The sequence below is a fragment of the Piliocolobus tephrosceles genome, chromosome 8 (assembly GCF_002776525.5).
Source record: "Piliocolobus tephrosceles isolate RC106 chromosome 8, ASM277652v3, whole genome shotgun sequence".
NCBI classification, from domain to species: domain Eukaryota; kingdom Metazoa; phylum Chordata; class Mammalia; order Primates; family Cercopithecidae; genus Piliocolobus; species Piliocolobus tephrosceles.
In genome coordinates this window covers 84,651,063-84,678,503 of record NC_045441.1, presented here as the reverse complement: position 1 = coordinate 84,678,503, position 27,441 = coordinate 84,651,063, and the positions used below count along the sequence as shown (strand labels likewise).

The 27,441-nt window shown below is 38.0% G+C and overlaps 2 protein-coding genes and 1 non-coding gene across 5 annotated transcripts in view; 2 read left to right on the top strand and 1 right to left on the bottom strand.

The window, feature by feature from the left end:
• Positions 1 to 27,441, bottom strand: part of ABCB1 (ATP binding cassette subfamily B member 1) — a 224,043-nt gene that overhangs the window by 108,542 nt on the left and 88,060 nt on the right. Inside the window, exons 2-4 of one of the 2 annotated variants that reach the window (XM_023226643.2) lie at positions 24,272 to 24,402; positions 406 to 511; positions 192 to 259 (exon numbers count right to left, since the gene is read on the bottom strand). In XM_023226643.2, coding sequence (XP_023082411.2) covers positions 192 to 259; positions 406 to 511; positions 24,272 to 24,340 — 243 coding nt within the window. In that variant the 5' untranslated portion in view covers positions 24,341 to 24,402. Of the gene's footprint in view, positions 1 to 191; positions 338 to 405; positions 512 to 24,271; positions 24,403 to 27,441 lie in introns of those variants that run through there. The other variant, XM_023226641.2, reaches the window with a different exon arrangement.
• Positions 23,323 to 23,424, top strand: LOC111552495. The gene has a single exon (XR_002734649.1). It is a non-coding gene; the product is annotated as a small nucleolar RNA U13 (small nucleolar RNA).
• RUNDC3B (RUN domain containing 3B) overlaps positions 26,507 to 27,441 on the top strand; it is a 191,054-nt gene continuing 190,119 nt past the window's right edge. Inside the window, exon 1 of one of the 2 annotated variants that reach the window (XM_023226644.2) lies at positions 26,507 to 26,986. In XM_023226644.2, coding sequence (XP_023082412.2) covers positions 26,865 to 26,986 — 122 coding nt within the window. In that variant the 5' untranslated portion in view covers positions 26,507 to 26,864. The remainder of the gene's footprint in view (positions 26,987 to 27,441) is intronic. The other variant, XM_023226645.3, reaches the window with a different exon arrangement.

Genomic DNA, 27,441 nt, shown 5'->3' with positions numbered 1-27,441 from the left:
TTTGGGCGCTGCTCCAGGAGCTCTTGCGTCTAGATGTCACCCCACTTGGTCCCCATGGACTTGCTAGCGGTCTCCACACCATCCACGCCTCAAGAAGCCCTTCTCCCGTGAAGACCAAGGTCAGGAAATCTGAGAGCCTGACATTTCTTGGGAACTGTCCCGTAGTAGCTCCCAGCTTTGCGTGCCCCTACCTTGCGCTCCTTGGAACGGCCACCAAGACGTGAAATTTTGGAAGATACTCCGACTTTAGTGGAAAGACCTAGCGGAAACGAACAGCGGCCTCTGCTTCTTTGAACTTGGAAGAGCCGCTGCTCAATGAGCTCAGGCTTCCTGTGGTAAAGAGAGCGAAGCGGCTGTGCTCAGCCCACGCCCCGGTGCTGTCCCTGCCCAGCCAATCAGCCTCACCACAAATGACTGCTCCAGGCCCGGATTGACTGAAAGTTGATTCCTCGAGAAATTGCGAAACAGGCTGAATTTCCAGGAGGAATGTTCTCGCTTCCGTTGCACCTCTCTAGAAAGGACAAGGTAGAGAAACGCGCATCAGCTGAATCATCGGGGACGTTTGAACTTATAGAGACATGTCTCTCGAAGTTCACGTACGTCTTCATATCCATATAACAACAGGACGTAGTTAAGGGAAATTTTCTCGGGATTTGCGTTTAATACAGTTAATTCAAAAACTACGACCTCTCCAATTCTGTATCATCTTTCTGCATCCTAACACCTTTGAAAAGGCCAGGATAATTTTTTCTGCAGTGGTCTTTCTTCAGCATGTTTGACAGTTTCTGAGTTATATCTGTTCATCCTTTATTTGATGATAATTGGAATGAAAGAAAAAGGAAGTTTTAAAAAGTATAGAGAGACAGGTATTTCAAGGTAGAAATGCTGTTTCAAAGCGTGTAATATTTTAAAACTTCAGACGTCAGATCAATGCCCGTGTTTTTCCAGGGCATTTCAAATTCTTACATTTTAATTCAAATTAGTAAAATAAACATAGCATGTTTTAGCATATTACATTAGTTATAATTTCCTTCCATATTTACTACCAACATTTAGTATTTTTTCCTGTCCACTATTTGTTTCAAACTGAGGAAAAGTACGTGCAATCTGCACAAATCAAAATTGTAAAGCAGTGCTAACTCACATCAGAGCTTTTCTTCTTATGAACATAAAGGAAATAGGTTTGTTGTATCTTCTAGTCTACATTCTATGACTTTCACATATTACCTATCAGTTTATTGCATAAGTTTAGAAGAAGAAAATCACTTTGTTTTTCACTGCATAGTCTGAGGATATTTCCTCTTTCTTTAAATAACTCATACTTCAAAGCCATAATTTTTTTCTATTCTTGACTACAAATTTTCCTTACCTTGATATATTTTGTTCTTGGCCTTACAATGAAGTTTTCTTTCCTTTTCTTCTTCTTCTTCTTCTTCTTCTTTTTTTTTTTTTTTTAACAAATTGTTAATTAGGCTTCTAACACTGTTCACTGTTTTAAAGGCTTAACAACAACCCTGTGGTCCATCTGGGGTAAATGTATAAGCTTTCATCTTCATCACATGCATTTTTAATCTTATTTGTGCCTATGATCTCTGATTTCACTTTTGTTTTGCTTTGGTCCTTTATCTTACCTTTCATCTATGTAATCTTGTTGTATTTTATGTATCCTTTTGAATGGCCTTAAACCCTCCTTCAACAGTGCAGGATATAAATACAGTGCTATGTTGTTAGGCTGATTATACTGTTTCTACAATCTTGAGCATCAGGTAAAGATCTCTATCAAGGATATAAGTAAGTTAAAGATCAGAATAGCACAGATATTTTAAAAATAAGATTCTACCATTCTATTATATTGTATTCAATTTCTTTGCTACACTGACATGAAAATGTGAATCTAAAACATGATGGACCTAAAACAAACGCTCTTGCTACTTTCAACAGTCCTTGGCTTCTTGAAGGACACCAGTCTTGCATTTGTGCTACCACCACTCCTGTCAAGCTGGACTTGGCTGTTCTCCTTAAGCTTTCTTAATTTCTGGTGAAACCTACTTAGTCCCCTTGCAAGTTGACACTCACATACCGTCATTCAAGCAGTGATATTTCCATTTGAAGTGACTGTTACCATCTGCACCTTCTTGTCCTCCGCCCTCATGTAGCCATTTCATTTCATGTCTACACTCTCAGAATACTAAAGATTTGCCTCTCTGCTGCAGTCTGTTCTATATGTATCTGTGGGAGTAATAATATATAATGATAATAACAACTAACATTTATTAACTACTGGTCATTTCTCAGGAACTGCCAAGCATTTCAAAGAGATTGTCATTTAATCTTTACAAGAATCCTGAGAAGTAGTTACTATTGTTGTTACTCCCATATTACAATAAAAGACACTGAGGTTTGCATTAGTTGCCCAGTCACACAGCAGGTAAGCTGCTAACCAGTAGTCCCTCTCTCATAACTGTACTCTTAACCACTACCCTACACTATAGTACATTATCATAGGACACTCCACTTCACTGCCTTTTTCAGCCCCGTGAAGTGTTTTCTTCTTATGAGTTCATCTTGGAAAACCTGCAATGGCTCCCTGCCACAGACTATATCACATCTAACAGTTTCCTCTTAGCTTTTAAGAACCACAACACATCACTTCTCTCTAATCGTCTTCCTCACCCTCAACATGTACATATTCACTCCATTTCAGCCAAACTCACTGGGTTTCTCAGATCATAGGCTCTTTTCACTCTGTACCTTTCCACGTGTAAATCGTTGAATTAATTTACAAAAGTTTTCTTCTTTAGTACCTGGCTTCATTAAACTATTTGGACTTCAAAGGCAGAAAAACTTAGATAAGGACCATCTCTGCTGATTATTATGTGTAGGTTTGAACAGGTTACTTAACTCTGCTGTCCCACAGTTACCACTTTGGTAAAGAGTTGATAGTATCTTCTAATGTTATGGCAAGATTAAGTGATTTGTATATTTAAAAGATTTGTACAGTGCCTGAAACACCCTAAACATTCAACATTGTTATATATTAGTAGTAATGCCCTCTTCTCAATCTCTTTTTGCCCTTCCTTAGCATTCTTGGGCACTCATGTATGTAGTCACATCTATTTATCCATATATGATTGACCAATTATTCTCATATCCCAGCTCTCTGAGTCCTTTATTATGAGTATTAACAAAACATTTATAGAAATTAAAAAGCTCTTCACCTATTTTTCCTTCTCCTATGGTTTTTAATTCTTCTGGATGTTCTTCTCATAACACTTTTATTATAAATCTTATGTATTTTTCTCTGATCTCTCTAACAATTTATTTTCTCTATTTTTCCTAACTCTTCTATTTAGCCGATCTGAGTCTAGATTGAAGGCTCAACATGCTTAAAGAAGGAATGCAACTCACCTCAATGAACTTAATCGACCTGAGGCAGAGAAAGAATACAAGTTTCCACCCAGTCCAAAGAGCAAGGTATATGACTCAGCTGTGTTCACAATAATATGGGATCCACACACTCTCCACCCTTTCATGTGTAATGATTTTTATGTATGGAGGACATGGGACATGTGATTGACGTAATGATGGGGGATATCAAATGACTGTACTTGAACTCATGTTGGATTACATCAGATTGCCTCTATGGACACCTGCGTTGAAAGAAAAAAAATCCAGATTCGGAAGGTCAATATGATCATTTTCAGAGGTTGTTTTTCTTGCCATCATTTAGCCAATACAGCAACAGACATGACTTGTGTGAAATGGTGATCAGATGATAAATTAATTTAATTTTAATTAAGTCACTTAGTGACTTAGCCACGTGATAAATCAATGGCAAATAGTATGTAGTCACATCTATTTATCCATATATGATTGAATTATACTCCATATATACTGAATTATACTCCTCTTCGAACCCTTCCCCATCTAATCCAGCCAGAAATATTTTCTACCACTCTGCAATCCTACTTTTCAGTATCTGTACCTCTCATTTTGTATTTATTAATGTTTCATATGATGATAAATGTTTTAAAATATTCTAGCTGGACAGAGACTTATACAAAATAAAGTTTCAGTAAATGTTTGTAGAAAATATTAAGTGCTGAGAGTATGACATCAGAGACAGATTTATGGAAATTATATTAGTAGGCTAAATGCCTGAGTTATCATTAGTATGCCTTGAAAGATCCATTGCCATGAACTATCTCCCTTATCAACTTCTTTTTATTGAGACAGAGTCTTACTCTATCGCCCAGGCTGCAGTGTAGTGGCACAATCCAGGCTCACTACAACCTCCGCCTCCTGGGTTCCAGCGATTCTCATGCCTCAGCCTCCTGAGTTGCTGGGATTACAGGAGTGCACCAGCACACCAGGTTAATTTTTGTAATTTTAGTAGAAATGGGGGGGTTTCACCACATTGGCTAGACTGTTCTTGAACTTCTGGCCTTAAGTGATCCACCCACCTCAGCCTCCCAAAATGCTGAGATTACAGGCATTAGCCACCATGCCCTGCCTCCTCAATCAACTTCTAATATCTTTAAAACTCCATTAGAGAATCATCTCTCTGAGTAAGTCACTGCCCCCTACCATAATAGCGCAAGAAATGTTTTTAAATGAATGACAAAATTAAGAGTAGAGAAGACAACTGAGTAAGATCAAGGGAAAGAAGAAAATGAAGTGGCAACTCTGAGAATTCCAACTTCATAACTTACTAGCTGTGTGACTTTGAACAAATACTCCACTCTCAAAAAACTTGATTTCTGTGTCATTCAAATAAAGACAAAAACAGCATCTTCCTAGGGTTTTTGTAAGAAAAAAATAAGGTAAGATTTGATATGTGTTTGGTATAGACTAAATAGTAGTATTTCCCAAATATCCTAATAAATGTGGTCAATGGAGCCAAGATATGAATAAAAATTAAGAACTTGAGAGTAAAAGTGATGACTGGAAAGGGCTAGTAATGGACATTGAAGGTAAATAACAATATGGAAATAATTATCAGTATTACTTTTAAAGAAATCTATAAAAACAAAATTATGAAGAAAATTGAGTAAATTCACATTTAAAGCCAACAACAAATCATATAGCTATTTATTGCAAATATCACAATAGGTTAATATTCTTTATAAAAAGTTCATATAAATGGATAAGAAAAAAATCAAAGATCTAAATAGAACTGAGCAAAAGATGCAAATAGGCAATGCATACAAAAAAGTATGTGGTATACTGGTACACAGAAGAAGATATACTGGAATATTCATGCTAACTACAAATAAATGCAAATTAAAACACCATAGATATTTTGAAAAATGAGACTATCACATGCTCACAAGGGTTGAATAAAACAAGTGGGAGTTGAAAATTATTCAAATGAACAAAGAAACATATATAAGGAAAACTTCAGTCTGTTTGACTCATTAATTCAATTTTAGGAAATCTATCTTAAAGAAATAATTCCAAGTACAGGAAAAAATATCAGCCAAAGGTATTCATTGCTGCTTTATTTTATAACAGTAAAAAACAAGCAGTGACCTGAATACTTAATCACATATATATGGATGAATTCATTATTACACATCCTCTTTAAAAAAGTAGTAATATAAAATGTGCTTACAGAGTTTGTGATAACCTCAGAAAATACCTATGCTAATATGCAAGGAAAAAAGGCAGGGGAAAATGATAACAGCATAATATTCACTGTATCAAGCAAATTAATTGGTGTAATACTAGAAATAAAGATATCAAAGTGTCAAGAGTGATTATCTTTTAGTGATGAAAGTTAGGTCTGAGTTTTTTACTTTAAATTTTTCTGTATTTGCGAAATTTCCTATACTAAAAGTGTATTATTTTATAATAATTTTTATAAAAGTTTGGAGATGGGGATGAGAATGAATTTTCAGAATCCTGGTTATTGGTATCTATCTCTCAGCGGAGTTTGTTGCTTATTAGTCACATTGAATGAAGGTCAAAATTAACTGGCTAAAACAAGAAACATTGAGAATTCCCAATATTTTTCATTTATTAATAAGTTTCTCATATTTCTGAAAATCTTATCCACGTTTCTAAGAAAAGTGAGAGAGGAAGAAGAGAGAAAGAGGTAGAGATAGAGATTCTCCTTAAGTGATGAGAAAATACATGAGAGCCTGAAATAACTGGATTCTAGCTTTGGTCATCAACTGTCTATATAAGTTGGATACATTTTTTTTTTCTAATTCCTTTTTTCATATCAGCCTCAAAGAGTTATTGAGAAGATCAAAGCCCCAGAGGTACTTGTCATAACTAAGCACCATATACCTCCACTTGAGGAAGATAATACAGAGAAGTCCAATTAAGGACTTCATTGTTATTCTCCTGAAGAATTTAAGTTCTGTGACAGTAGAAATCTTGGCTCTATTTTTATTCTGCATACAAAATGCAGCACATGCTATGTGCTCAATTTCTCTTTTGGAATACTTAGAGCAATGTCCATTAATAGCATTATTTGACATTTTATAGCTTATCCGAACAAATAAAGATGGACTTATGCTGGGGGAATTATTTTTTTCTTTGATTTTTTTTTTCTTTACTTAATTTGTGTGCGTGTATGAGACAGGGTTTTGCTCTGTCACCAAGGTTGGAGCTCAGTGGCACAATCACAGTTCACTGCAGCCTCAACCTCCTGTGTTCAAAGGATCTCGCCACATCACCCTCTCAAGTAGCTGGGACCAGAGGTGTGCACCACCTTGCCTGGCTAATTTTTTTTTTTTTTTGTTATTGTTGAGATAGGATCTCACTATGTTGCCCAGGCTGGCTAGAACTTTTATTGATCACTATGTGGCAAGTACTTTGCTAGATGCTGACAATATGAAGGTGAGCCATGTAAAGTCCCTCAAGTTCTGTGTGTGTATGTTTTTAGAAGTGAAAATTATTGCAATAATGTTAGCATATAAGACAACTGTTTTGTTTTCATTTTGTTTTTACAAACAAACTGAACTTATATATCTAAAGTGACCAATTTCCTTTTCAAAGTCAATACCCAAGGAAGCTATGTACCAATTTTGATGATGCCTGCCAAGAAATAGTTTGAACTATTTTGTTGGATTTGTCCCCAGAGTCTACAGAAATATGATTTTAATGTCCTCAATAATAGCAAATTTTGCCTTTTACTGATAAATTTAAATTTTAGAAACGAGATAACCCGACATTGCAGTGAGGAACATTGACTTTAGCGTCCAACAGATTGAGATTAAGTTCTGGTCATTCGATTTTGGAAAAATTATTTCTTTTGCTGCAACTAAAACTTCTCATTTATAAAATGAGACAGTGAATGTAAAGCAATTAGCTTAGTACCTGGATGTCTATATTCTAAATGCTTACTTGTGCTTATGTTGTTATTGTTAATAGACTAGCAAGTGATTTACTTAAAAGAAGTTTCAATTAAAAATGAAATCTGGCTATAAAGTAATGAGCCAAATTTTCTCCTGTGCTTAGTGAATTATTCTGAAGATTATTCCTCAGGGAAATTCCTTTGACATTCAACACATATTTGGTTGGAGCCATCCTACTATGTATCTGTTTTATAATTCTCTTAATGTATAACCAAACCCTTTGCCCTACGATATCAGCACTAAGGAATTCCTGACATAAAAATAACAATATTACCTAAAATGGCTTTTGAATTGCAGAGCTTATAAAAACACCATTTCCCTTTTAGTTTTTTTTTTTTTTATTATTATTGTTTTATGATTCATAGACTTTGAACTTGCTTAATCTCAAATGAACTCTCTCCCGGTAGCAAGGTCAAATTAGTTCAATGAGGTAATGTTCACTCGCTTATTTCTTTAAAACGCTTAGTATTATTTCACAGGACATATCTATTTAAAATATGCTTCCATATATAAGAAACACTGCTAGTAGACCAATGAATAGTTAGTTAGATCTGACTTTACAATTTTAAGTTAGGAAATACTTTATTTTAAATTTGTATTGGAAATTCATTCATTCACTCAACAATATTAATCAAGAACCCTGTATATGTCATGTATTACTCTAAGTGCTTGGTATATATCCATGAGCAAAACACACAAAAATCCCTGCCTACATAGAACTTATATTTGGTGGTAAGAGTAGGCAGGTAGATAATAACATACTAAATGAGTAATTTTGTATGTTAAAAAGAGTAAAGTGTTATGGAGAAAAGCAGAGCAGGGAAAGGAGTGTGGGAGTACCAGGTGGGCAAAGTTTACGATTTTAAGTAGGATGGTCAGGGCAGACCTCATTAAGGAGGTAACTTTGAGCCAAGACAGGATAGAGCTGAAGGAAAGTTTTGAGTGGTGCCATTAATATATTGGAAATCCTTGAATACTAATAATTTTAAGGTTATTTCTTCAAAATGATTTCTAGCATAGGGTAATTTCATGCTCTAGTTTTTCTCTTTGGATTCACAGATGTTTGAGCTTGCAAGAGAATGTAGAGGTCATCTTATTCACTTCCTTCACTACACTGAGTCTCTGAAATGCCAAAGAATTTGACCAAAGCCAACACATTCAGCCAGAAAGAGAGCCAAGTTAACAACACAAGTTTTCTGACACTGAGCTTGCTGTTCATTCCATCATATCGACAGGAGGATTCTAACAGTGAAGATTTTATATTGGCTAGCATGGGAATCCATGCTAAGGGGACAGGTGCAATCATATTCTCTAGCTATTTTACTTCACTTTTGCATCAATTTTCTGTCATCTTGATTTTATTTTTGCTCTTGACCAGCCAGACCAGCTTGTTTTAATGATCATTCTTCAGGATCCAGCAGAAGGGCTGTAGGTCCTAGTGTACATTTTAACTACTTGCCTTGTTGGTGTCTGTAATTCAAGTATCTGAGATACCGAAGCTGGTCAACTGAGGGCCGAGGTGTATTTTAAGGTGCAAGATTTGGGGAAAAAAAAAAAAAAAAAAACCATGAAGGAATTGCTATTACAAGTTGCACTTTGCAATTTGATTGTAATTAATAATACAAATTTCTGTAAAATACCTAAAACTCTGTTAACACTTAGAAAATAAGGGAATGAGGCTAACAGTAGTGTAGAAACACTATCAAAACTTAATTTATCACATGACCTTTTCTTGAGACACAGATGAATTCTGATTCATATCTTTTTGTTGATTTCCCTTGCGTGTCTTTTCCAGTGAGATATTTTGTAATTCTGCCAAATATTTGACTTATTGTCTCTACTGTTTGAATAATGTGCCCTGACCTTGTAGTTGTGTTCCTTCTAATTGGCAACAAGTCCTACTGCAGTGTTCTTATGTAGAAACTAGCTTTTTCTTTTCTTTTTTTTTTTTTTTTCTCAGCCAGGTTCTTGCTCGGTCACCCAGGCCCTATTGCAGTGGTGTAGTCATTGCTCTCTGCAGCTTCCACCTGTTGAGCTTCAGTGATCCTCCCACCTCGGCCTCCAGAGTAGCTGGGACTACATACTACTGGATCTGCCTTTTTTTTTTTTTTCTTTTTTTTTTGGAGAGATAGAGTCTTCCTATGCAGCCCAGGCTGGTCTTGAAATCCGGGCAATCCTCTTTCAAGTGTTCATCCTGCTTCAGGCTCCCAAAATGCTGGGATTATAGGAGTGAGCCACTGTACCTGGCCTGTTCTTTTTGTTTTACTTGAATACTATGCATTACAATCAAAGTAGCTCATGCAGGCCAGGTTTATCCTTATTACCATTTCATCATGTGGCAAAGGCAAACCTTCTTACTATTCTATAGTCAAGTTTTCCTTATTCTCCATCATCTTTGTTACAGTTTAAGACAAATAATTATAAAAATTGTGTTGCAGAAATTGCCACTTGAATATCTCTATGCATCTCATATTTGATAACTGCCCAAACAGAACTCTTAATCCTGTCCCCACATTGACTTCTCATTCAGCATGCATATCTAAGTACATAACATGACTATTTACTTGGTGTCAGAAACCTGGAGGAAGAGGAGAGGTTATTGCTAGCATCCCCTTTCCCCTCACTCTCTATATCCAATTTGAATCCAGCGTCTTCTCAACAATGAAATAACTTTGTCCAAAGCACTATATCCACCATCCATCTTCTCTTACTTGGGTTACTTTAACTAGTTTCTCCACATTTACTCTGGTCTTCTTCTAATTCATTCCCTTCATAACAGCCAAAGTAATTTGTAAAATCTACATAGCACCATATCATACCCATGGGTAAGGCCTGCAAGGGCTTCCCACTGCTCTCAGGTTCAATTCCAAAGGTCCTCATTAATCTGTCTTCTGCTTACCTCTATAGACTCAGGCCACTTCTCCCTTACTCCTTCGTGATCCAACCACACCAGTCTTCTGTCAGCAACTTGGAGCTTGGCTAGGCTCTATATTGCATGATGCTGAGGTTTGGGCTTCTGCCCAGAGTGCCCATTAAGATGTTTTTCAGCCCTTGCTCTCCTCCCTTCCTCCCTCCTTTTGAGGTTCCAAGTCTCTACTGTTTTCATCTTTATGTCCATGAAGACCCAAGGTTTAGCTCCAACTTACAAATAAGGACATGTGATATTTGATTTTCTTTTTCTGCATTAATTTGCTTAGGATAATGGCCTCCAGCTGCATCCACGTTGCTGCAAAGGACATGATTTTATTCTTTTTTATGGCTGTGTAGAATTCTGTAATATAGATGTACCACATTTATCCAATCCACTATTAATAAGCACCTAGGTTGATCACATGTATTTGCTAGAATATAGCATGTATTTTAAAAATGTATTTTTAAATGCTTACAGCAAGTCCGAATTACTTAATTTACACAGATTTGAGTTTTAGTTTTATGCATCTGTTGCAAATAAAATAATCAGGGTATGAAGTTTCTCAAAGGAACTGTTTTTTATTATATTGTTTTATTTTAGATTTTCAGAGCATGCTGCAGATGGTTTCTGCATTCCAGTTCTAAGAATTTTATAAAAACTAAATTTAACAAATATTTGTAGAGCAATTGCACTGAGCATGCTAGATATAGACATAAATTTAATTATTCACCTTAAAGGAGCTTCTAATACACTTGAGGAGAGAAAACAAAACAACTAATTTTTATTGAGCTCTGAAGTCAGGTTTTCCCACTGAATCTTGGCACAGGTAGTATTAAGATTATCTTCATTTTAGAGAAGAGGAAACTAAGATTTAATGAGTTACAAAGTGAGTGGCAGGACTGATTTGCTTGACTTCCTTATAGATTCCGGATATTAGTCCTTTGTTAAATGCATAATTTACAATTTTTTTCTTCCATTCTGTAGGTTGTCTATTTATTCTGGATATTGTTTCTTTTGCTGTACAGAAGCTTTTTAGTTTAATTATGTGCCATTTATTTATTTTCGTTTTAGTTGAATTTGCTTTTTGGGTCTTAGTCATAAATTCTTTGCCTAGGCCAATGCCCAGAAGAGTTTTTCCTAGGTTTCCTTCTAGAATTTTTATGGTTTCAGGTCTTAGACATAAGTATTTAATCCATGCTGCGTTAATTTTTATATATGGTGAGAGATAGGGATCCAGTTTCATTCTTCTACATGTGACTATCCAATTTTCTTGGCACCATTTATTGAATAGGGTGTCCTTTCTCCAATCACGATTTTGTGGGCTTTGTCAAGGATCAGTGGGTTTTAAGTATTTGGCTTTATTTCTGGGGTCTCTTCTGTTCTATTGGTCTATATGTCTACTTTTATACCAGTACCCTACCATTTTGGTTACCATAATCATATAGTATAATTTGAAGTTGGGTCATGTGATGCTTCCAGATTTGTTCTTTTTGCTTAGGATTGCTTTGGCTATTTGTGCTCCTTTTTGGTTTCATGTAAATTTTAGGATTGTTTTTTCTAATTCTGTGAAAAGTGATGTTGGTATTTTCATAGGAATTGCACTGAATGTTTAGATCACTTTGGGCAGTATGATCATTTCCACAGTATTGATTTTTCTAATCCATGATCATGGGATGTATTTCCATTTGTTTGTGCCATCTGTGATTTCTTTCAGCAGTGTTTCATAGTTTTTCCTTTAGAGATCTTTCACCTCCTTGGTTAAGAATATTCCTAGGGTTTGGTGGTTGTTGTTTTTTTTCTTTTCTTTTTTTTTTTTATTCATTGTAAGGGGGATTGGGTTTTTGATTTGATTCTCAGCTTGGTCATTGTTGGTGCATAGTAGTGCTACGGATTTATGTACATTGATTTTGTAACCTGAGACTTTACTAAATTTATTTATCAGATCTAGAAATATTTTAGAGGGATCTTTAGGGTTTTCTAGGTATAAGACCATATCATTGATGAGATAATTTGGCTTCCTCTTTTCCAATTTGAATGTCCTTTATTTCTTTTTCTTGCCTGATTGCTCTGGCAAGGACTTTCGATTTCTCAAAATTTAAAAGAGAATTACCAATTGGCCCAGCAATCCCATTACTGGGTATATACCCAAAGGAGAATAAGTTGTTTTACCAAAAAGACGTATGTGCTTATATGTTCATTGCAGTGCTAGTCACAATAACAAAGACATAGGATCAACCAAGATGCCCATCAATGGTGGACTGAATAAAGAAAATGTACCACATATACATCATGGAATACTGCACAGCCATAAAAAAGAACAAAATCATGTCTTTTGCTGCAACAAGGCCATTATCCTAAGTGAATTAACACAGATACAGAAAACCAAATACCACATGCTTTCATTTATAAATGGGAGCCAAATATTGGGTCCTCATAGACATAAAGATGTCAACAGTACACATTGGAGTCTATTAAAGAGAGAGAGAGGAAGGGGAGCAAGAGTTGACCTATTGGGAACTATGCTCACTACCTGGGTGATGGGATCTTTCATAACCTTAACTTCAGCATCATACAATATAACCACATAACAAACCTGCACATATACCTTCGGTATCTAAAATAAAAGTTGAGATTATTTTAAAAATACTTCCCTTAGCTATAAAACCTATGTCCCTTTAGTCAAAAATGGATCTATAAAAGGAAATTACCAGTTTTGGAAAGTTTATTCTTATCTATTAATCTAGACAAACTTGGTGTGTGTTAAATTACCCTTTGGTTTTATAATATTTAATATCCTCTATTTTTGCACAAACAATTCTAAATATTTTATTTCTTTTTTACTTTATGAAGCTAGTTATCTACTATAAACCAAAATAGTTATAATATGATGAGTGAAGAATCTCATGCCTGTAATCCCAGTGCTTTGAGAGGCCAAAGCAGGAAGATTGCTTGCGGCTAGGAGTTCAAGACAAGCCTGGGCAACATAAAAGAAAAGAAAAATTAACAAATTAGCCATATGTGGTGGCATGCACCTGTATTCTTAGCTACTAGGGATGCTGAGGCAGGAGGATTACTTAAGCCCAGAAATGTGAGGTTACAATGAGCTGTGATCATGCCACTGAACTATAGCCTGAGCAACAGAGCAAGACTCTATCTCAGAAAAGAAAGAAAAAAAGAAAAGAAAGGGAGAGAGAAATAAAGAAAGGGAAGGAAACAGGCTTGGCTGATATTTATATGTGATAGATTACAGCATTTTCTAGTTTATGGCATTTCAGTTCATGACCTTGCATCACAAAGCATCAGATTAAATAAAGATATTTTTCAAGATGAATGCTTGTGTAACAAGAGTGTTGCGATCTAAAATAAAACAAACTGAGATGTATTAATAGTTAGCTTGTTTAGATATTTATAATTACTACTGGTTTTGGCTTTAATTCTTGTTACACTGTTTCCTGTCTCTCCTGCTAATATCCAGTTTAATAGCCTGTTTAGGTACGTATAATATTTACTAATGGTTTTGCTTTCTGTTCTTTTTTTTTTTTTTTTTTTTTTTTGAGACGGAGTTTCCCTCTATTGCCCAGGCTGGAGTGCAGTGGCGCCATCTCGGCTCACTGCAAGCTCCGCCTCCCAGGTTCATGCCATTCTCCTGCCTCAGCCTCCTGAGTAGCTGGGACTACAGGTGCCCGCCACAACGCCTGGCTAATTTTTTTGTATTTTTAGTAGAGACGGGATTTCACCGTGTTAGCCAGGATGGTCTTGGCTACCACCACGCCTGGCCTTGCCTTTTATGCTTATTGCATTGTTTCTTAACTTTCCTGTTACACTATAAATTCACAAAGGAAGGAGCTCTATCTTGCCCACTTCTATAATCCCCAAAAGCCTCTGCACAGAGTAGGGGCTTCATCAATATTGGCTCAATTAATGGATAAATAAGGTTGGGCTGTCTGTTTAGTCCACTGAGAGTTAACAAGGGGCCAGTGTGGCTGGAGTGGAGTAACCAAAGGAAAAGAGTGGTAGGGGATGGTGTCAGAGAAGTGACATATAGTTAGATCCTGCAGGGTGTGTAGGCTGTCTTGAGGACTTCGTCACTCTGAGGGAGAGAGAAAACCACTGAAGAGTTTGGAGCAGAGAAGTAACATAATCTCATCACTCTGGCTACTAAATTGAAATCAGATTATAGGGAGCCAAGGGCAGAAACAGCTGGAAGCTGGGAAGCTGTTATAATGATGCAGGTGAGCCCAGGGGAGTGTAATAGTGGGAATAATGAAAAGTGCTTAGATTCTGGATATAGTTTGAGGGTAGTACCAACAAGATTGCAAAAGGCCTTACATGTCATGATAATATAATTTGTAGACTTGTGTGATACAGTTGTTAAAATAGCCTATTAATAAGAAGTGATCAAAGGAGGAAGGAAAAGAAGGGCAAGAAGCCGTATCAGAATCTCTAGGGTTTGTTAAGTTTGAAAGGTGCATTTAATCTGATTTTCTATTGGAAAAAAAATGATTTTTGAATACGAACTACAGAAAGTAAAAATCCACCAAATATTTTTTACTGAGGGGGTGGTGAGATATTCAGAAGACTGAGAAAGCAAGCATTGAGGAGAGCATAACAACCTCATGCTTTGCTAATACTTATATTCATAGTAAATAGAAGGTACAATTTATACTTTTATGGCTATTACCTAGTATAAGATACTTTAAGGTAGATTTTAACATAAAGTTATATTTTATAGTAGTGGTATAAAATAATGAGCATCTACCTTCTAAAAGTATGTACCTGCGTGTTATTTATATCCAAAATGGTATCATCTATTACTTGGAATAATAAGATATCTTAAATATGAGTATTCTGGGCTATTGTTAGTTTGTTGGGATTTCTGCCTTGCGAGGCTTTGGACATCTTGTGCAGAGTGAACATATATATATAAGAAAAGGATGAAGATAATCCCAGAAACCCTTTTCATCAAACCTGAAAGACTATAGAGCATTTGTTATAAGACTATGAAGAAGGGGAAATATGTGATAAGGAGTGATGAATGTTTTGTGCAATCTGGAGCTGACACAATTTCTTGTTTTTTGTTTGTTTTGTTTTGCTTTTTTAAGCAGAAACAATGTTAAGGTCAAAATTATGGAGCTCTTGCCAAGTCACCAGACTTGATATTCACCAGAATAGCTTAAGGAAGGACAATTAATGATAATAGGTAACAATTGTGCAGCACTTGCTACACATCACACCCTGTTTTAAGAGTTTCGTTTATGATCATGGTATTTCCCCACCAGGTAAATATCAAGAGTTTCATTAGTTATTCATTTGTCTTATCCCAGCTCCTATGTAATTACCATATGTACTATCATTATTATTCCAACCTTATAGATCAGAAAACCGAAGTATATAGAAATTATACAGTTTTCCCATGGTCATATAATTCATGAAGAGCAAAGCTAAGAGACATTTGTATATGCTCTTCCCTTGTGATAAGGGCAGCTAGAATTGGTCTACAGACCAACTGGTCTCTTCCCTTGTGATAAGAAACCAATTGGTCTCTTCTTTTGTGATAAGGGCAGCTAGAATTGGTCTAGCTCTTCATCTAAGAGATAGCAAGCAAACTTGCACAAATTATTGATGAGGCCTAGTAGGGAATGGGTTCGTGTGGCAAGGGGAGGGGAGATGAGCTCACGGGAGTGGGATATAAGTTGATATGGGTTATATATTCTATGTAGTCCATAAAATTAGAGTTCTGCCTGAGCCTGCAATCTGGGAATCACAAAATTAGTAAAATGAGATTATCTAGATCTATTGACTTGGATCCCTTTAAGCGGTTCAAGACACAGATCTGTTCACTAAATTTCATTTAAGGGAAGAGAGAACTCACACATAAACAGGCAATCTTGTACTCAGGCATTCCCTTTAAAAATTTTCAGTTGTCCAAAAAAATTTTATCTGTTCTCCAATGTATTTTTCTTTTGATAGAAGATAACGATGTCCCAGAAAACCAAAACTTTGGTGATGTGTATGTCAAGGATACCCATATATTATAAAGGAGATGTTTTCTAAGAACCTTACTGTGTTAAAGGTTAAAAAACATTTAACAATGACAACATATGTCCTTCTCATCTGAGGCAAAACACAGCACATTGTTGAAAAAGCAGCAGAGTATTTGATTATTGTTTGTCTTCTGTAGAGTACAACTAGGCTCAGTACATGAGATTGCACATTACTGCCACCTATTATCAGGGACCTACTACAGTTTTAAAACAAGAACTAGAGCTTCCAATCACAAAGACAATAGTCCTAACTCTTTAGGGAAACTAAAGAAATCTTGCATTCGGAGTGCTGTCACATCATTTTGGGGCAGCACTTTCTACTTAATGTTTTCCACCATTCTCCACATGGCAGCCAGAATGAGCATTTCAAAACTCAGATCTGATCTTGTGAGCCTTTGGTTTCAAACTGTTCCAAGGGCTTCTCAACATCCTTAGGATAAAGATGAAAATGTTTACTGTGATCAGTAAGCCTGTGAATAAAACGAATCCTATCTTCCTCTCTGGCCTCTGTCTGGCCATACCCTCCTGATCCTCCTTACTCTCTGAGCTCCAGCCACATTAACTTCAGGCACAGTGTATTTCCTCCAGCCACAGGCCATTTGTACATGCCCTTCCTCTACCTGGATAATTTCTCCCACCACGAATTGCTTTACCTAGTTCACTCCTATTCTTTCTTCATACCAGAGTTCAATCATTACTTCCTTCCCTGGCACCTTTGCAGAGCAACAGTGTTGTCCAACTCCAGGGGCCCTGTTGGCATTATCTTCTATAGGAATGGTGTCTCCTGGAGTCCTGCCCCAACTTCTTTTATATGTTCTTCTCTCCTTTGGAACATTTATCACACTGTATAAAGTATGTATGTGTTGCTTTCTTTAGGTTTTGATACCTCTCTCTCCCATCCAAATCTTAAGCTCTATAAGAGCAGGAATTTTTGCTCACTATTGTACACCCACAGTTTAGCATAGTGTCTGTCACATAAAGGGCAACTAAAAAATATTTATTGAATGAGTAAATACAACAAATGTTTGGAGACTACCAGTAGGTTGATAGTCTTGGAGACTACCAGGAGGTTAATAGCGTCTTTGAATTTAGCTGTATCCAAAGTCCTATAAGCCTATCAATAGAAATAGTTTGTGTTGGGGAGGACAATGCCAGGTTAACAGACACTTAAAATACATCTCTGTACAGAATGTATTGCTTCTTTCACCACTGTGGTTCTCAGATTTCTAAAATGGTCCTCATGATCTTGGCTCCCTGGTATTACTCCTGTGATTACATTAGTTTGCACAGCAAAGGGATTTTGCAGATATAATTAAGGTTACTAATCAATTGACCTTGAAATAGGGAGATTATCTAGGTACGTGAAATCTAATCACATGAGCCCTTTAAAAGCAGACAGAATTCTTTACTTAGGGGTAGAAGTCAGAAATTTGAATCATGAAATTTGATACATGGAGGAAGCCATATGCAATGGGCTTCACAGCAATCTTCAGTGAAGAGCCAGCCAGAAATCAGGGACCTCACTCTTATAACTGCAACGGGATTCTACCAACAACTTGAATGAGCTTGGAAGTAGATTCTTTCCCAGAGTCTCCAGTTGAGGACATAGCTTAGCTGAAACCTTTATTTCAGCCTTGGGAGCCCCTGAGCAGAAAACCCACGTGTACTGCACCAGACTTCTGACCTACAGAACTTTCAGCTAATAAATGGGTGTTTTTAAACCATTATGTTTGTGTAATTTGTTACACAACAATAGAAAACTAATATAACCATTAAACATTAGCTTCCAAATTTTGTCAAGAAATATTTGAGAAGATATTAACCTCACTGTCAAGGTCAATTATATAAACCACAATGAATTAAATGTAAGTTTGGCTGGGCATGGTGGTTCACACCTGTAATCTCAGCACTTTGGGAGGCCAAGTGGGCAGATTACTTGAGGTCACGAGTTTGAGACCAGCCTGGCCAACATGACAAAACCCCACTTCTACAAAAAATACAAAAAATAGCTGGGCATGGTGGCACATGCCTGTAATCCCAGATACTCAGGAGGCTGAGGCAGGAGAATCACTTGAACCCAGGGGGCAGAGGTTGTAGTGAGCCAAGATTGTGCCACTGCACTCCAGCCTGGGTGATAGAGCCAAACTCCATCTCAAAAAAAAAAAAAAGGCCGGCCGCAGTGGCTCAAGCCTGTAATCCCAGCACTTTGGGAGGCCAAGATGGGTGGATCACAAGGTCAGGAGATAGAGAACCTCCTGGCTAACCCGGTGAAACCCCATCTCTACTAAAAAATACAAAAAACTAGCCGGGCGAGGTGGCGGGCGCCTGTAGTCCCAGCTACTTGGGAGGCTGAGGCAGGAGAATGGCGTGAACCCTAAAGGCAGAGCTTGCAGTGAGCTGAGATCCAGCCACTGCACTCCAGTTTGGGCGACAGAGCGAGACTCCGTCTCAAAAAAAAAAAAAAAAAAAAGGTAAGCTTGACAAATATCTGAATGACAACCACAATATTCTTCTTTTCCTTACTAAGGTTTATTAGTTGACACAGGTAAATATACTTGGCCAAATTTATGAGTTGAACGCTGCCGCTGTCCAATTTTTGAATGCTAAGCAGAAATCGTAGTGACTGCAAACTTATTTTTATATATACATACAAACACACACATATATATTAATATATAAATGAATAAATAGACCCTGAGATTTCAAGGGGAATCACTAATGCCATTGTCATTTTGACATATTTTGACCCTGAAAGTTCAAGGGGCGATCATTAATATCATTGTCATTTTGTTATATTTTAAGCTTGCATAAGCAGAATTCAGCCATGGATATAGTAAATTAGTACCAAAATGTCTTTTAATTCTCTTAACCTTATGGATTACTGAGAGAACATTTTCTTAAAAATTATGAGAAAGAGTCTCATTTAGTCTATCCATAGGAAAAATCAAAGCAAGATTTTCTTGATCTCATGGCTGAAAATCCTGTTTAGGCGTTTGTGAGTAACTCATTTTTTTATTTATTTTTCAGACAGAGTCTTGCTCTGTCATCCAGGCTGGAGTGCAATGATGCGACCTTGGCTCACTGCAACCTCCGCCTCGCGGGTTCAAATGCTTTTTCTGATCAGCCTCCTGAATAACTGGGACTACAGGCACATGCCACCACGCCCAGCTAATTTTTGTATTTTTAGTAGAGACGATATTTCACCATGGTGGTCAGGCTGGTCTTGAACTCCTAACCTCATGATCCACCCGCCTTGGCCTCACAAAGTGCTGGGATTACAGGTGAGTAACTCGTTTCTAACTGATGTTTAAAAGTCTTTGCCAAAATATCTTCAATAGGATTTTTTTTTTCTAAAGAGTTTACATTTGAATCTGTTGCATAAGATAATTTACAGAAAATTACTTTGTGGAATTGGTATTCCCACATTTTAGTTATGAAAGCAAATTCTTAATGTTAAAGAGATTTATGTGGTGTTCCACTAACTTCACCATTAGTCTTTCTTTTTCTGAGCTAGTGCCTGGAAAACCAATAGAATCATAACAAAAAAAAATGGGTAAACACTTTACAAAGCTTTTCTAAGCTTCATGTGAAAACAAAAAATTATAAAAGTTAAAAATACAAAAATTTGAATGCATAAAAATCAAACCAATAGAATCCGAAAATCTATTAAAAACAACAAATACATGCTAAAAGGTGATTGTGCAAAAATGTATAGCTTTCCTGTGTAAATACTGTAGCTATTTAGGAAGTATAGTGGAAAAAAAGAACCCTACTGATACAAAAAAACCCTACTCATAATATCAGTCTGAAACACCATGATAAAACTATAAAATGCCACCAAGTGAAACAAACAAACAAACAAAAAATACATGAAGAAATAGACACACTGTCATCTTAGATCATTGCAAATATTGGGAAGATGTTAATTTTATCTTATCTATAAATGCCAAGCAATTCTAATCAGAATCCCTATAGGCTTTTCTTGGTGGGAAGGATGTGTCAAAATGATTCTTATGTTAGGAAGAACGGACATTCCAGAATTACCTAAGAACATTCTGAGAGAGAACAATTGGGGAATACTAACCTTACAAAATGTTAAAAATAATTACCAGGCTTTGCCACTTATTAGATTTTGGCACCACTAGCTCATAAATGACAAATCAATGGATAAGAATAGAAAATCCAGCAGTAGATAAAATTGTATACATTTAGTACCTTACAAAGGTAGCATTTATATCAGTGGGAAAGGATGCATTATTTGATACTAGCATTGGATAACTATTGACTGTTTGGAAAGATTAGGCTCTTTCACCAATTGACTCTTACACAATGATAAGTTCTATAAATATCAAATATGCAAACGCAAAAAGAAAAATAAATACTACAGAAAAATTGGTAAACATTTGTATTATCTAAGCATACAGAAGTTTTTCTAAGCATTGTGTGAAAACCAGAAATTATTTAAAAAAACAAAAATTTGATTGCATAAAAATTCAAAATTTCTATAGGAAACAAAACATAAACAAATACAAACACATAGTAACATATTGATGAGAAAATATATTGACTGTGTGTAGAATAAACCGATTTAGGTAAAATTAAGTACATATTTCTCTTTTGTATGTCTGGAGACCTATCCAAAAAAAAAAGTTGTTGTGAAACATTAATGTTAGCTGTTTCTATGGATTTATTATCATGAGCACAATTCTTTATTAAAATGCAACCTTGCTATTTAATTGTTTCATGATAAATTTAATATTGGCAGTAAGGCCAAGATGGATCATTTAATAAATAGAATTGGGACCGGGGTTAATCATTGGAACAATGAAATTATATCCTAATTTCATACTTTCATATAATGCAAATAGCTTAACTATTTTTGATATAAAAAAGAAACCACAAAGTATATAATCTTAGAGGTGGCAAAGGCTATTCTAAAATGATCAAAGGAAAAACCAATAAAGGAAAATATTGATGAATTTCATTTATATAAAATATTTTAAACATCTCTTTATAAATAACTCACACCGTAGCTAAGGCAAACAACGAACTGGGAGAAGTATTTACCAAAAATACGATAAACAAATATGATGATGAGCCACTATATTTGTTGGAAAATATGGGCAAAGGGCATGAACAGGCAAAACATAAATGAACAATAAGCACATGAAATAAATGTGCATTTTCATTACTAATAAAAAGTTAAAATATCAAAAAGATATTGCTTTTTACTTGTTATGTGGAAAAGCAATAAAAAGAACAATAGTTCCTAGAGTGAACAAGAATGTAAGAAAACTTATGTACTTGTTAGTAGGATGTAAATTGGTAAAATATCTCTAGGAAAAAATTTAATTTGTGGTTAAAATTGTGCATATCTTTTGATTCAGAATACACTTTCTGAATAAAAAATGAAAGCCTGAGCTCCAGAATTATCTAGGGACTACATGCCACGAGTGACACAATTGGTCAGTGTGTAAAATCCTTCTTGATTCTTAAGAACCATGTGTACAATATGGGAGTTTTGTGTTTAAGCCTTATCTGGAGTTACTTGCTCAAAAAGGCAGTGAAACATGTTAGAAAAAAACAATAGATTATGGGCCAGTTATGGTGGTGCATGCCTGTAATCCCCGCACTTGGGGAGGCCAAGAAGGGAGGATCATATGAGGCCAGGAGTTCATGAGCAATCTGGGCAACATAGTGAGACCTTGTCTCAATAAAAAATAAAAAATAAATTTAAAAAAATTAGGCAGCTATGGTGGTGCATGCCTGTAGTCCCAGCTACTCAGAAGGCTGAGCCCTTGAGTATCCCTTGAGCCCAGGAGTTCAAGGCTGAGGTAAGCTATGATTACCCACTGTACTCCAGCTTGGGCCACAGAGTAAGCCTGTCTTTAAAATAATAAATTTTAAAAATAATAGATTTTCTATCTAACGATTTAGATTTCGATCCTGGCTCTGCCGTTTACTGTGTGACTTTCTATATGTTACTTAATGTCTCCAAGTCTCTGTTTCCTTGTTTGTAAATGGGAGAATATTAACAACACTTACTTTAGAGAATGGTTCTCATGATTAATTGATGCAATCCATACAATGTCTGGAGTTTATATGTAATTTCTGGTTTGTTAACGCCCTTCTACATGATACAAAATTTAAAAAGAAAAATATCCTCTGAACTGAGGGTCAGTATTTGCCCTCCTCAAAGAAACTGTAAGACCAAATCCACCTTGTTTCGATCAGCCTTTAACCAATGACTTTTTTCAAAGAACAGTTCATGAGATCCATCAAGGTACTCTTCATTAGGTGTCTATCATAGCCTGTAGTACCCATCTCATCATCCATACCCTATTAATGAGCATGCCTTGTGCTTCCTTGCCCATGACCCTGTCTGCACTCCCTTCCATGATGCTCTCTAGAACTTTTGCTCTATGACCAATACTTCCTTGCATTCTCCAATTCTTTCGAGTGGTCTTTCCGCTTCCTCTTCTCAGCAGAAACCCGTATCTCCCCTGAGTGTTCTGCTTCTCTTGACTTACTCTCAAATGGAATTTTTGTTAAAGCAATTTTCATCAATTTTCTTCATGCTCACTTCTGATCGTTTTTTTCTCTCTCTTGTATTACTAACATTTCCCTCCCAGTAGATTCATTGCATCAGCTTTAAAATATGCTCAAGTCACTTCTGTGAAAAATAATGACACAATAGCAATAAAACACCAACATCCTTCTGTTCAATATTCCCCCATACCACCGCTCTTTTTTTCTCTCCCTTCACAACTTTTTAAGATTGTGTGATACTCACTTCCCACTGACTTTTTTACTCACTGGAATTTGCCTTTCACCTTCATTGTGCCACTGAAACAGTGCTTATTGATCTGCAGGAGTACTTTATAGAGGAAATTAGCTCTTTGTCTATGATTTGAGTTTTAAAAATGTTTTCTCGGTCTCATTTGCTTTTGATTTTGCTTATGATGATACTTGATTTGTGGATTTGAAAAAATTTGTCTCTATCCATTTGTGGTTCATAAGCGTGATGACTGAGCTTTCACACACATGTGAGATGTGCCTCACTCAATCCTTGTTATGATGTCAGCATATTACCCATCTGACGTCAAAGTAAAATAAAAATTTTAAAAAATTACATCTTCAATGTTTCTAGTTTCTTCTGTACAGATGCTGGGTTTATGGCATATTTAAAAAGTCCACTTCTCTGAGACTAGAATAAACTATGGTTTGGTAATCTCTCTGGTTTATAGCACTTTATATTCACATTTTATAGTATTTTATATTTGAGGACATTTTATATGCTGCACTTGTAATTTTGTCTGTTTTGATTAGAAGAAGGAAGTTGGGAAAATGGTGAATGGATATGTTCTGCCCATTCAGTTCTACGGAATTCCTGTAAGTTTACTTACGTATCTACTGTTTTCAAAATTTTTATCGTGAATCTTTGTGAACTCTTTGAATAACCTTTGTGCAGTGCTTAAATAAATAAAAATAATTGAAATAGGTGCCAAAAGAAGTCCAAAAAGTGATGTGGAACTCATGGAGCTCTATAATAGTATTATGCTGTGTACTGAATAAATTGATTGACAATATCCAGATTAGTAATCTAGAGGGAGAAAGAGACCCAGGACATACTGCTTAGGATAAGTGAGAAAAGCCTTATCAAATAAGGCCCCCGTGTGGCAGAGTAATGACACGCCATACATGCAAACAAAACAAAACAAAAACACAGCTTGTTTATGGCAGTCTTGGTAAGCAAGTACCAATATGTCAACTAAATCCCGCTAAGAGTGACATTTGAAAAATAACACTATTACCTCATCATTTAAGATGGGGTTTTACTAAGTTTTCAGTCATAGTTCACAGTGCAAATATGAAAATGTACTGGAGGCTAGAAGTCAATTTTGAGGATAGTAACATCTCACTTTTCTCATTCTGTCGTGATCACTCACTTTTATCTTCTTGATAAATGCTTCAGAGGCATGTGTGTTCTCTTCTCCACTCACGACACACCCAAGCATGGGGTTTTAGAAATTTTCTTGATAACTAATGGCTTTCCACTCTTTTCCTTCTGCAGTTTTATCTGTGGTTAAATAATAACAACATTAATTTGAGTGGTATTTGTCATTGCCAGTGCAAATATTTTGCTGAGACTGCCTGCATAACCAGTGCATCTGTTTCCTGGTGGCTAATTCTCAACCCGAACTGTTGGACTATCAAGAAGAGACAAGTTAAGTTGTAGCTCCTAGGAGAAGAAAACTCTTTATAAGCCTCCGTGTCACAGGAGAGTAGACAAGTAATGTTCTGGAAGACGTGCGCTGACTAGTCACAAACATCCATATACAGAAAACTCCCCTGCTTTTATTAACTTGAAAGATAAAGTGTAAAGTCTGACTAAATTGTTTTCTTAAAATTTTAATATATGAATGAATATTTATGGTAGCACATTAGTTAAGACAGATATTATATATACATATAGCGAGAGAGAGGAATATGTGTGTGTGTGTGTGTATATATATATGTATACACACACACACACACACATTTTATATATATATAAAGAGAGAGAGATGGAGTCTCACTCTGTCACCCAGGCTGGAGTGCACTGGTGCAGTCTCGGCTCACTGCAACCTCCGCCTCCCGGGTTCAAACGATTCTCCTGCCTCAGCCTCCCGAGTAGCTGGGACTACAGGCGTGTGCCACCACACCCAGCTAATTTTTGTAATTTTAGTAGAGATGGGGGTTTCACTATGTTGGTCAGGCTGGTCTTGAACTCGTGACCTCGTGATCCGCCCGCCTCCGTCTCCCAAAGTGCTGGGATTACAGGCGTGAGCCACCGCGCCTGGCCCATGTATTTTTATTCTACTAAACAGAATGGTAGAATAAAATTAGATATGGTAGCTGAAAAGGATGATTCTTTGATTATTTTAAACAGAGATTTTTAAACTTTAAAAACCTCAGAAATTAGGAATTTACAGCTTTATTACACAAACATGTGTTGTTAAAACATTCAAGAGTAACAGTATGTCCTGTATTAGTAGGGATGCTATATAAGAAAAAGAGGGAGCCACACAAAACTGTATACTCTACAACATTCTTTGACAGAAACTTCAAAACCAGAGGTGGAAGATACATGGATTTTGGAGCCACTGAAGCCGTGAAATTTCAGTAAAAATCATGTCAAATGTGACTTCAAATTAAATTTGAGAAACATTTATTGAGAACCTGTTCTATGTGCAGCACTGTGTTAGGTCCCACGGGGAGAGTAAGTCATTTAGGATTGCACTCTAAAATCTGGGCATATTGGTGCAAAGGGAGGTAAACAGCAGGCTTAGGTGAGTCAGAGGACCTGGCCCAAGCCGGGACCCTCCTGCAGGTAAAGCGGAGGGTAGTGAGAAGCTCTAGGAAGGAGGCGCTTCCGAACACGCGCGTTGAGGAGGGCGCTCCAGGACTCTTGAGGGAGCAGCCCGTCTGGACCGAGGCCGCGTCGTTCCTGGGCTTACTATTCTCAGTCCTGGACCGGGAGCCCAGGACGCCAGAAGACTCTACACTGGCACTGCGCTCCTCCTTAGGCGGGCGGTCAGTCCCGGGTGCGGGCCGCGCTGGAGGCTGAAGTGAAAGCGACATGGTGTGGAGGGGCAAGAAATCTCGCCACCACACGCGCCAAGAAGGAGATTCTACGAGCAATTCCCCCCACTCTCCTCAGGCCATTGTGTTGCTGTTTATTAGCTCCTGGGAGGGCGTCAGGACAAAAGGAACCCTCCTCCCTTCTTAGTAGTCAGGCCCAGGGTCGGGTGTGGGAGCCGGCGCGCTGCTTTCTAGGCAGACACTGAAGCTACGGCAGCCACGGAAATAGGTATCAGCCGTTAAAGCTTGGCTCCAGGCAAGGGGTGGCAATCTGCCCCTAGCACTGTGGGGCCCCGCATCCCACAATCCCCGCGGCTAGCCTGCGTGGCTACCGGCGGCAGCTAGCGGGCTGCGAGAGCGAGCCCGGCGTCTTGACAGCGGCCCACGCGTCGGGGCGGGGCTTGAGCCCTCTGCTTTAAAAGTTCGCGCGGCCGGCCCCGCCCCTCCGGTGCCGCGATTGGATCCGGCGGGGGTAGCGTTGATTTGATAGGCGCAGAGAGGGTGGGGCTGCGCACGCGAGGCCGGGGCCCTAGTTGCTGCCGCCTGGGCTGGGGCACGAGTGGCTGCGGAGTGTGGGTGGTTGGGCGTGAGGGGCCGACGGGCTCGCGCGCGCGCCGTCTGCTGAGGTCCCTCGGGAAGGAGGAGAGCGACTAAGGCCGACCCGCACGCGCAGCCCGGCAGTCGGCGGCGCGCGGAGGGCGGAGGTGGTGCGTGTGTGTGGAGCTCGGGTGCCAAGGGCTAGCAGTCAGTCCCCGGGTGCGAGTCCCTGCTGTCTTCCACACGCTTCCTTCCTCCAGGCTCCTTTCCTACATTCTTCCCGCGCCCCTACGGTCGCGGACCGAGCGAGAACACCCTTAAGCAGGTGTGGGGGGCGTGCGGGGCGGCACGAGACAAAAGGGGCACGGGGGTAAGCCCGCCATGGCCTCCCGGAGCCTGGGGGGCCTGAGCGGGATCCGCGGCGGTGGCGGTGGAGGCGGCAAGAAAAGCCTGAGCTCCCGCAATGCTGCGGTGGAGAGGAGGAACCTCATCACCGTGTGCAGGTACGGCAGCGCAGGGCGAGGGGAACCAGCCTCCGGCCGGGGCTGAGACCTCTGGGCTTGCGCGCGGGTCCCTGGGGGGTCCCGGGCATGATGGGTTGCCGCCGCCTATGTTGCGCCAGCCGAGTGTGTGAGCGCGCAGCTCCTTGGACAGGGGCCCGGGTCTGGACACCGCCGCAGCCCTGGACTTTGTGTCAGTTCCAGTGCTGGAGGTATCGGAGGGTAGAGCTTGGGGCGGGGCTGGGGGAGGATTTGTTTTGAATGTGCAATCTAGTGTGAGAGTGAAAGAGGAGGGCAGGGAGGAAGAACTCTTTCATTTAATGCCCATTCAGCTGTCAGCCAGCTTTTGATAAAGTGGTAGTAACTGTGATTGTTTACTGTGGTGCCCCCAAATCAGAGTGCATTTCGTTGTTTTGGCTTGTTTACGTTATCTTCACCCATTTCATTTCACACATGTT